Source organism: Molothrus ater, chromosome 23, assembly GCF_012460135.2.
Source record: "Molothrus ater isolate BHLD 08-10-18 breed brown headed cowbird chromosome 23, BPBGC_Mater_1.1, whole genome shotgun sequence".
Classification (NCBI taxonomy): Eukaryota; Metazoa; Chordata; class Aves; order Passeriformes; family Icteridae; genus Molothrus; species Molothrus ater.
The window spans coordinates 901,875-912,356 of NC_050500.2; the positions used below are offsets into that span (position 1 = coordinate 901,875).

Genomic DNA, 10,482 nt, shown 5'->3' on the forward strand with positions numbered 1-10,482 from the left:
CTGAGTGGCTGAAAATCACCTCGTTCCTGAAAATAATTGCCAATTTTATCACAAGTGGCAGGGACGCTGGGAACAGTGCTGAGATTTCACTGATCTGAGTTTTCTTGCCTCGTGTTTAATATTGCTGCCTGTCACCTAAAACCAACAGCCCAGCTATGCTGCTTTTGTTGGAATCTCTAGTTCTTTTCCATAGAAGGTAAAAATTCCACTCCTGGGGAGATTTCTGCTCCCCTTTTGTTTTGAAACCACGGGTTTAGGAGCTGGAGACCACGGCTGGGAAGAAAGGGCTGCCAGCAGTGTGTCATTCCTGAGGGAGGAGGATTTTCAAAGGGAATGGCATTTGCCTGGTGACAGGACACAAAAAGGCAGAGAGAGAATCCATGGTCTGTTCCCTGTTCTGCCAAATGACTTTTACTGGACCATACACAAGTGTTTGCTTGGGACACATTTTTGAGGGAATCAAGTGTCTGAAGAGACAGAGGAGTCCACAAAAGCATTTAGACACCTGTCACCTGCTAGTTTTTATTTGAATTCCTGCATGTTTTTTGAAAAGCCATCAGGGTTGCAGTCTCCTGCACCTTTCAACTCTAAGTAGTTTTTGAGAGCTCTGAATTTTTCAAAGGTTTCAAATCTCTCCCATTCAAAACTAGATTTCCAGTGATGAGGGAAGGTGTTGAAAGCAAAATGCTTTGAATGCTAAGGCTCAGGGCTGTGGAGTGCTTTTAAACCCAGTCTCTAATTTTCAGAGGGGCTAAGTGTCTGCAGTTTTGATTTCTGGCAGGATTGTGAATGCTGTGCACTTTTGAAATCCAGTGAATGCCTTGTGCCTTGGTCCTTGCTCTGTAAAGGGGAGCAGCTCTGAGGTCTGGGCTGGCTGTTTCTGCTTACAAAGCTCTGTTGTGCCCGTACTTGCAGCGAGAAGCTTTTCAACCCATTCATCAGCAATGAATGGACAGGAAAAGCTGTGCAGGGGTCAGACAGACCCGGGGCCATCAGCTCTGGCCATCGGGGGACCTGTCCCCTCTGTGGGGACAGCTCAGCCAAAGGCCAGCAGAGCTGACTGGCCAAAGCCATTATCCTGCTGGGGGGGTGAGGAGAAGGGCAGGAGGGGTGCTGGAAAGGCCAGGCCTGGAGAAAAACCAGCATTTGGGGTTTCTGAGGGGTTTTTAACCAGTCCTTCCCTCGGCTGTGCTGCAGGTACAACACAGACATGCTGATGGCAGCACTCCTGCTCCCCCTGCTCCTGGTGCCCCTCAGCCACTGCCACGAGGTGTCCTGGACGTACAAAGGTAAAAACGGGGCTGCTTTGGAGCTGCTGCTGCTCAACAGGCTCCCTTCCCTTGCTGGCTGTCCCCTAGTGAGAGATCACAGAGCAGCTAATTTATTCCACTTCAGTGATGCCTCCGTGTCTTGAAAGTGATTCTCCTCAATGTCACCTCCTTTTACTCCTTTGTGTGGTTAGGACACATTGTCGGGGTTGGCAGCACAACCAGGTTCAAACAATGGGGGAAATCTTTAGAATGTGTTAGAAGAAAAGCTGCCCTTTGGATGATCCTGCAAGGAAAAGCTTTAAATACTGCCTGCTTCTTGTTTTATTGTCATATCCCGGGCAGTACAGAGCACTAAGTACTTATTTAGGTACTTATAATTTTTCTGATGAAATTTTATCTAAATTTCATTTGAGTCAGGGGTTTGTTTGCAGAGCTCACTGAAGTAAGTGTTAATCCTTTTATGATCAGGGGGCTAAGTTAAAACAAAGGATATTGTTGAAGAGTTGCAATATTGCAATTGCTCTCTCCCCAGTTAAAAATAGCTAATTGCTGTCAGTTCCTGATCCCAAGCTGAGCCTTCCTGCCTATTGCTCTGATCCTATTCACTCGCACTGGTTAAGAAGCCAGTTCCACACCTCTGGCAGCTGGGGCCCATTTAAATCCCCATTTCCATGTGAACGCTGCTCCTCCTTTGGTGTGGGTTCAGCCCCCAGCCATCACCGAGCCTCTGCTGCAATGCAGGTTTCTTACTTTGCAGCACAGCCGTCCTGCAGACACAATAATGTGCATTTTCACTCTGGGGAAGGCAAAGCAACCTGTAATGGCTGTTCCAATAATTAGCTTGGCATTTCCTGCTGGCAGATGAGCGCTCCGGCTGCTGACAGCACATCCCTGTCACATCCCTGTCACCTGCCTTCCTCCCCTGCAGGAGAAGGAGAGCTGGATGAGGAGCACTGGGCACAGCACTACCCAGACTGTGCTGGCAAGCAGCAGTCCCCCATTGACATCCAGAGGAGGAAGGTGAGGTACAACCCCCTGCTGCAGCTGGAGCTCGGTGGCTACGAGGAGCCCCTGCAGGGGCAGCTCAGGATGACCAACAATGGCCACTCTGGTAAGGCTGGGGCGCTGCAGGAACGGATCTTTTGTTTCAGCTTGGAAATGCATTCCCAGACGATGCCCTTGTTTTGAACTCACCTTACTTTGCCATCTCACTTCATTCTGCTCCCTTAGGTTTGCTGCTTTCCTCAGTCAGGCAGGAAAGCTCTCCAGAAATACATAAATAAATCAGGCAAATAAAAGGCAGATAGGTTTCTGCAAGGTATTTTCTCTGTTGGACATGAAAAGGGAATAAAATGCAGCTGGAGAATTCCAGATTGATCCTGTCCTTTACTGTGCTGCAAGACAACAGGTGTGCAGCAGTGAGTGGTATTTGGGGCCCACCGACTCTTCTGCATTCAGAAAAATGCATCCTTTGGCCTGGGCATGAATCAGAAGTGACAGGAATGGAACCTTTGCATCCCAGGTTTGGTTGGATGTAGGTCACCCTAAGTACAAGACAGAGGAGGATCCCTCCCTCACCAGAGGATTGGTATTTTGGGGCTCAGGAAAGGAAACTGAAGCACAGCACATGCTAAAAACCCAGCCTTTGGCTACCCAGTTTCAGGGCAATGCTTATAATTTAGGAGATCCCAGATCCCCCTGCTGCAATCTGTAATTCATTGCCTAAATAATTCATCAGCTGGTGCTGTTGGGATAACGCCTTTGGACTACAGATGAGCAATGAGAGAATTTTCTAATGGCTGCAGGGCAGAGAGGATGAGTGCTTGGAAGGTGATGGGAACATAAAGCTGTCAGCTCCTGAGTCCTGCACAGCAGCTCTTTCTTCCTGCCTGCAACAAAGAGAGAGAAACCCGGTGTGAGGGCAGGCAGGGGAGTGCTGAGGGACAAAGTGCCAGCAGAGGAAGGCTGCTGTGATTGTGTCCCTGAAAACTGAAACTCCTTTTGTGTGGCCACACCAACTCAGCGTTCAGCCCGGAGCTCTCTGTCAGCACTACTGCCCTGCCTGCCTAGACATTAATTCTTGCAGGTTTAGCTTTTTTGACTGCATGTGTGTATTTGTCCGTTCTTTTGTTAACTTCCCAACAATGCTTTTCTGATGCGGGGCAGTTTCCTAAAGCACAAAGACAAACGAACTGTGCTATTCACAGCTCCTGTGAGTCAGGCTGGGCTTTTCTACTGGCTTCAGTGAGATGGGACAGGGCAGCAGAATCTCTCAGGGAAAGCACTCAGCAGATCTGAAAGGGGCAGGAGAGGGATTTATCAGCAGGACTCTCCTTACAGGCTCTCAGAGCCAAACCCCAAATGTCTCACCCAGGAAACCAGGTTCATTTTTTCTGTAGGTGTGCTAGCACCAGGCTGAATCCCACCTGAAAATGCCTGTTTGCTGTGGTGTGAGTGCTCCCACAGACAGCCTGGGGCTAACAAAACCTTTTGCATTTCCACCTTCTTTTTGTTTTAAAGAGGGTCAGTCCTCCAGCTGGACAAGCAAAATTGAAATGTCATCCATGTGTGCATCCTCCTCCAGGAGCAGATTTAACTGGGAGCTCCTGAGTGCCCCCATTACCTCAGCCTCCAGGGCCAGGGCTGGGCAGGCAGGGGTGGCTGTGCTGGGCAGGCAGGGGTGGCTGTGCTGCTGTCCCTGCAAGCAGGCAGGGATGGCTGTGCTGGACAAGCAGGGATGGCCAGAGCTGGGCAGGCAGGGATGGCTGTGCTGGGCAGGCAGAGATGGCTCTGCTGGGCAGGCAGGGATGGCTGTGCTGGGCAGGCAGGGATGGCTGTGCTCAGGCAGGGATGGACAGAGCTGGGCAGGCAGGGTTGGCTGTGCTGGACAAGCAGGGATGGCTGTGCTGGACAAGCAGGGATGGCTGTGCTGGACAAGCAGGGATGGCTGTGCTGGGCAGGCAGGGGTGGATGTGCTGGGCAGGCAGGGGTGGCTGTGCTGGGCAGGCAGGGGTGGCTGTGCTGCTGTCCCTGCAGGCAGGGGTGGCTGTGCTGGGCAGGCAGTGATGGCTGTGCTGGGCAGGCAGGGATGGCTGTGCTGGGCAGGCAGGGATGACTGTGCTGGGCAGGCAGGGATGGCTGTGCTGGGCAGGCAGGGGTGGATGTGCTGGGCAGGCAGGGGTGGCTGTGCTGGGCAGGCAGGGGTGGCTGTGCTGCTGTCCCTGCAGGCAGGGGTGGCTGTGCTGGGCAGGCAGTGATGGCTGTGCTGGGCAGGCAGGGATGGCTGTGCTGGGCAGGCAGGGGTGGCTGTGCTGCTGTCCCTGCAGGCAGGCATGGCCAGAGGCCAAGCTGCAGAGCAGCAGTGCTGGGGCAGGCTCAGCTGCACTCACCCTGCTCAGCCCAGCTGATTCTCCACCGCCTGGCAGAGCCAGGGCAGAGCACTCACACTCACACTCACACTCACACTCACACTCACACTCACACTCACACTCCCCACTCACACTCCCCACTCACGCTCCACGTGGGAGAAAAGCAGAAGCAAACCAGGCTGCTCCCTACCTTGTGCTTTTAGCAAATATTTGCCTGGAATATCTTAGAGGAGCCTTAAGCTTGTTACAAACTCACAGCACAATTCCCTGGCTGTGTTTTGTAGAAAGTGGAAACCCTGGTGAGGTGCTTGAAGTAAATAACCTTCATTATGGAAGCAGTCAGCAGGGAACTTATGAAAAAGGTAGATTATGTTATCCCTCCCACTCTAGAGCCTTTGGGATATTAAAAGGAAACATGCTTTCGTCTTGTCTGTCTATAAACAGTTCACAAACAAAAGAAACTCCTCAGAAACCCAAACTATGACTAATTAATAATATGTTGTGCTGCATTTTGCAAGGATAGTTGCTAGTTTTTATAACATGCTGGGGGCTTTCATTTAGACAAGGCAATTCTCCACTTCCACTCCTAGATATATTAACATAATCTATGATTTCTGGCAGGGAATTAGCAGGAAGACAAAGGGTTTGTGACTTCTCCTTGGCAAGGAGAAGAAAAGAGGTTTGTCTCCACAAATCCTTCAGCAATGACACAGCCTTTTCAAACCTGCAGGGCATTCCCAGAATGGCTGGGCCTCACTGGGAATTGTGATAACACATGAGGCCACTGCCTGAGCTGATTCCTATTCCCCTTTTCTGCCTTGGAAAGGAAGTGGTTAACAGACCTGTGCCAGATGTGCTGAGCGGGGTGAGCTGAGCATTGAAGCTTTCATTAATGCCTGGGGGAGAAAGGGTCTGCAGGCACAGCTGGGGATGCCCAGTCCTGCTTGTGCCTGCACCAGCCTGAGCCCAGGAAAGGTTTTAAGCACACAAAGTTTTAAATGTCACTGTTTTCCCTCCCACACCGGGGCGGTGACGGTGCCTGCTCCTTCCAGGAGGTGCCACCACAGGGATGGCAAGGCTGCCCCCCCTGCTGCCTCCAACCCTGTCATTCTTCAGTTCAGATCGATTTGCCACCCACCATGAACATCTCCAGAGGGCTCCCAGGTGTGTACACAGCTGTCCAGATGCACCTGCACTGGGGAGGGCTGGACCTGGAGAGCAGTGGCTCGGAGCACACCATCGATGGCATGCGCTACTTCGCTGAGGTTCGTGGGGCTCAGGGCTCTGGGGCTCACTGGGAAAGGGGGGCTGCACCCCAGAGAGCCTGCAGAGGAAAGCAGGGCAATGGGGGGGATGGATGCACCCCACACAGCCTGCAGGGAGGGAAAGGGGAAAGCAGAAAACAGGGCAATGGGAGGGCTGAGTCTGATGGTGCTGGCACAGAAAACTCCAAGAAAAGCCATGGCAGGAGCACTCATGTCCTTCAGAGGTGTTCCCCCACTGTCAGCACAAACCTGTTAATCCAGAGGTGCCTTTGGCCTGCTGTGAGACACAAACAGCACAAACTGGGGTGGTGACTGTCCCTCCAAACACGCAGGAGCCACTCATCACTTCTTCTGAATGACCCCATCTCTTTCCTGGCAGCTGCACATTGTCCACTACAACTCTGCCAACTACTCCAGCTTTGAAGAAGCCAAGGACAAGCCCCAGGGGCTGGCTGTGCTGGCCTTCCTGTACACGGTAGGTACAGGCTGGGCTAAAACCTCCCTCAGACACGAGGTTTGTACAGCTGTCCCAGGAGATGGGGTCTGGCACCTCTTTAGGGGCTGTGCTGCTTCCCCTGTGCCATCTGGGCTTCACACAACACCAGCCAATAGCCCTTGGGAGCCCCAGAAAACTGCCCCATAAGTAGTATTGTATATATATATATATATATATGTATATATAAGAATATGAGGTGGGGTTTCCCTGCTGTGCCTCCAAGCCTTTCTGTGCTTTGCCAGTGGGAACACCTGATTCAGTGTGGATTTTAAAGTAGTAAAAAAGAATGCTGTTCACTGTTCTGCCCAAGCTGTACAAACCTGACCATTGTCCAGCCCATCAGCAGACCTGTGGTGGTGTTTGCTCTCTTTGTCTCCCCCCAAGTGCCCAGCAGTGAGAAGGACAGGCAGGTCACACCTTTTGATCAAGTGTCTGTGCTGTGTTTAGGATGGGCACTTTGAGAACACCTACTACAGCGAATTCATTTCCAAACTGGCAAGGATCAGGTTTGCAGGTAAGACCTGGCAGTGCCTTCCTCTGTCCCTGGTATGCTCCAGCCTGTGTGTACACTCTGCCTCTGGGAACTGACCCTTTCCTGCTGCTGTGCTGGCAGAGCATCCTCAGCCCTGCACAGCTCCAGCCCAGGGCTGTGGGGAGGGTGCTCAGGGCTGCAATAAATGCACTCCTGGAGGTCTGTGCAGCACCAAATGTCAGCTTCCTGCAGCCTGCACAGCCCCTGATGCCTCCTGGAGCACCCCAGGCACTGGCAGAGCACTGAGAGCACTGCCCAGGACCCAGACATGTCTGACTGACAGAGCACAGACCCAGAAAGGGCCTCTCGTGCCTCTCCATCTCCTCCCCGTTCCACCCAAGGCCTGATGGGCCAGTGCTCTGGGCAGAGGGGTTTGCCAGCCCCAGCTCCAAGAGCCCTTCCCCATTAACTGCTGATACCATCTCTGCTTCCTTTGGAGGTCAGTCCACAACTCTCAGCTCCCTGGACATCCAAGCCATGCTGCCAGAAAACCTCTCCCACTTCTACAGGTACCAGGGCTCCCTGACCACCCCCCCGTGCTCCGAGAGCGTCATCTGGAGCATCTTCCACTCCCCCATTGTGCTGTCCCACACTCAGGTCAGTGCTGCCCCTCACCAGCTCCTCCTCCCTCTGAGTGTTCCCTTTCTGCCCTCCGGGGAGCAGAGAGCTCTTAGGGCACCTCTGCCACAGGGATTTGGGGTGGGTTCCTGGAGTTACAGGTGCCTGGCATCGTGCATGGCAGCAGGGCCAAGGTCTGGTGACTGATAGCAAAACTCCCTGCTCAGCTAAGCTCAGCCACCCTGAAGCACTATAAAAAAGGAACAGACCAGTGAGAATTAACAAGGCAAAAACTACTGCAAGAGAGTCCCCCTGAAAAAAACCAAGCCAAAAAAACCCCACCAAAAAAGAGCCATTCATAACATTAAAACAATTACAGAATAATTGGCAGGTTTTAGAAGGTATTTCAGGGTTTTTCTGTGTCTAGACTCACACTGAAAATAATGCTTTAAAGTTAATAAATAATAAAGAAGCATCAGAAACATTTTCTTCCAGGAGAAGAAAAAGATAAAATTGAGATCACAGTAGTGGGGGATCACAGTGTGCTCTCTTTGAAAAAGAAACACTCTTTTTGGCAGGGGAAGGCTGGAGGGCACTTGTGAGAAAAGTACAGAATAGCAGCAAGATCTCCATCCCTGCTATCATCAGGCAGGAGCTCAGAACTCCCCCAGCCCTTATCATGAATTAGCTGATAAGGGCCCTCAGTCCTGTTCCTTCCCCAGCTGCTGCTCAGCAAGAGACCCTGAGATTCCTGTCTGATCCCCAGGGCAATCCCCAGCGGCAGGGTGTGCACAGCTGCTGTCCCTGTGCCTTCTGTCATGTCCCTGTCCCATTCTGCACCGCAGGTCTGGGCACAGCTGGGCACAGCTGCTGTCCCTGTGCCCTGTGTGATGTCCCCATGCCCTGTGTGATGTCCCTGTCCCATTCTGCACTGCAGCTCTGGGCACAGCTGTTGTCCTTGTGCCCCATGTCATGTCCCCATGCCCTGAGTGATGTCCCCATGCCACTGTGCCCTGGGTGACATGCCCTGTCCCCGTGCCCTGTCCCTGAGTGATGTCCCCATGCCCTGAGGGATGTCCCCATGCCACTGTGCCCTGGGTGACATGCCCTGTCCCCGTGCCCTGTCCCCGTCCCCGTGGCAGGTGCAGCTCCTGGAGAACACCCTGCTGGACTGGCACAACCGCACCCTGCGCAACGATTACCGGCACGCGCAGCCGCTGCGGGGCCACGTGGTGGAGGCCTCCTTCCGAGCCCAGCGGGGCCAGGGTAGGGCCAGGGGACACGGGGGGGACACACGGCCCTGGGGAGGGTGTGGCACTGCCAGTCCCTGTGGGTGGACGGGCTGGAATCCCCTGTCTGGGCGGGCAGTGTCCCTGTGCCTCCCCTTGTGTAAGGTGTGTGCCAGCCCTGCCCTTTGAGTGTCACACCTCCAGGGCAGCTGGTGCCACCTGGCACCACGTCAGGACCCTCAGCTCAGGTGTGTCTGGTGCGTGGAGGGTGTGGGAACAGCTCTGGCAGAGCAGCCACACCGAGGAGAGGAGCTGCAGTTTGAAGCACAGCTTTTGCTCCAGTTAGAAAATGTAGCTTGTGCAGGTGCCAGCCCTCTGTAAGTTCAGCTGTCTGATTGCTCCAGCACAGTGTGATCCAGAGGAATTCACCCTCAGGCTGGACCAAATCCAGATGCAGCTCCAGGACATGAAGAGAGAGTTGCTGAATGGACTGAGCCACACAGGTAAGAAACCCAGGTTGAGTCCAGCTCACCTTCTGAGGATGAAGAGCCCTGCTGAGCTTGGTGGCCCAAACCATTGACAGGTTTGGGACTGGCACACACAGGTAGAATTCTGTGCCATATCTGGGCCTACTGATGGAAATCCTTCACCATCATCAAGGCCAGCCCTAAGCCAGCTACTCCCACAGCAGCTGCAGCTCTCTCCTGCCCCATGGCAGCACATTCTTACAAACAGTAAAAATGCTCAGCTCAGTTCCCCCAGGATAAATAACCATCACCTCTATTTTATACAACATGAGAAAGAGGAGGAAGGAGGGAAAACCATGATTTGCCCAAACATTTGTATAGGGGAGCTCAGCTCAGCTTTTCATCATTCCAAAGCCCTTCCCTGCTGGCACAACCCACGGCATAACTGGGAACTCAGACTGCACAGCCCTACCAGCTCTGTGGGTGCCATCCTCCAGAATTTGGGCTTGTTTACAGGAAATGTAACTGCTGGCTTTTGGGTTATTTCAGGTACAGAATCCAGCACCTTTCCAGCTTTCTACTTCCCTGTGGAAAACATTGAGAGCTTTGTGGAGGTGCATCCCCTCCGTGCCGTGTCCCTGCAAGCCTTCACGCTGTGCTTCTGGAGCAGAGCCCAGCCCCTGGGCAGCCAGACCATCCTGTCCTACTCCACTGGGGAGAGCGAGCACGAGCTGCAGGTGACCGTGGGCTCAGAGCTGGGGCTCTGGCTCGGAGGGCACTTCCTCAGCTTCCCCCTGCAGCACGGGGCCCAGGGCTGGCTGCACCACTGCGTGAGCTGGGCGTCCCCAGAGGGAACGGCCACGCTCTGGCTCAACGGGGCAGCTGGCAGAGCCAGGAGCGTCCAGAAGGGCTACGTGAGCCGGGCTGGGGGCACGCTGCTCCTTGGCAAGGCCAGGGACACTCTGCTGGGCACGTTCTCCAACGGGTTTGCGGGCTGGATGAGCCAGGTGAACCTGTGGAGCAGAGTGCTCAGTGCCACGGAGGTTCGGGCGCTGGCGCTGTGCAAAGCGGGGCAGCCCACGGGGGACGTCATAGCCTGGGGACAAACGCCCATGGCCCTCCTCGGGGGGGTGCTTCTGCAGCCTGACACCAGCTGCCAGTGAGCACAGCCCTGGCTCGAGGCATCCAGAGAGTCCCAGCTGTTGGTTGGGAAAACTCAGAAAAACTGAGGTGGTTTGCTTGCTTCTCCTCCTGCTTTGTAGGCTCACTATGCACCTCCTGGGGCTCCAGGGTGTT

At 53.7% G+C, this 10,482-nt stretch overlaps 1 protein-coding gene across 1 annotated transcript; it reads left to right on the forward strand.

Annotated features, from left to right (window-relative positions):
* The first annotated feature begins 2,297 nt into the window (after positions 1-2,297).
* Positions 2,298-10,379, forward strand: CA6 (carbonic anhydrase 6). The gene is made up of 8 exons (XM_036396376.2): positions 2,298-2,382; positions 5,756-5,904; positions 6,284-6,379; positions 6,848-6,914; positions 7,372-7,529; positions 8,633-8,756; positions 9,124-9,222; positions 9,736-10,379. Exons 1-8 carry the CDS (start codon positions 2,361-2,363, stop codon positions 10,347-10,349), a joined length of 1,329 nt encoding a protein of 442 aa, XP_036252269.1. The 5' UTR covers positions 2,298-2,360; the 3' UTR covers positions 10,350-10,379.
* Positions 10,380-10,482: the final 103 nt, after the last annotated feature.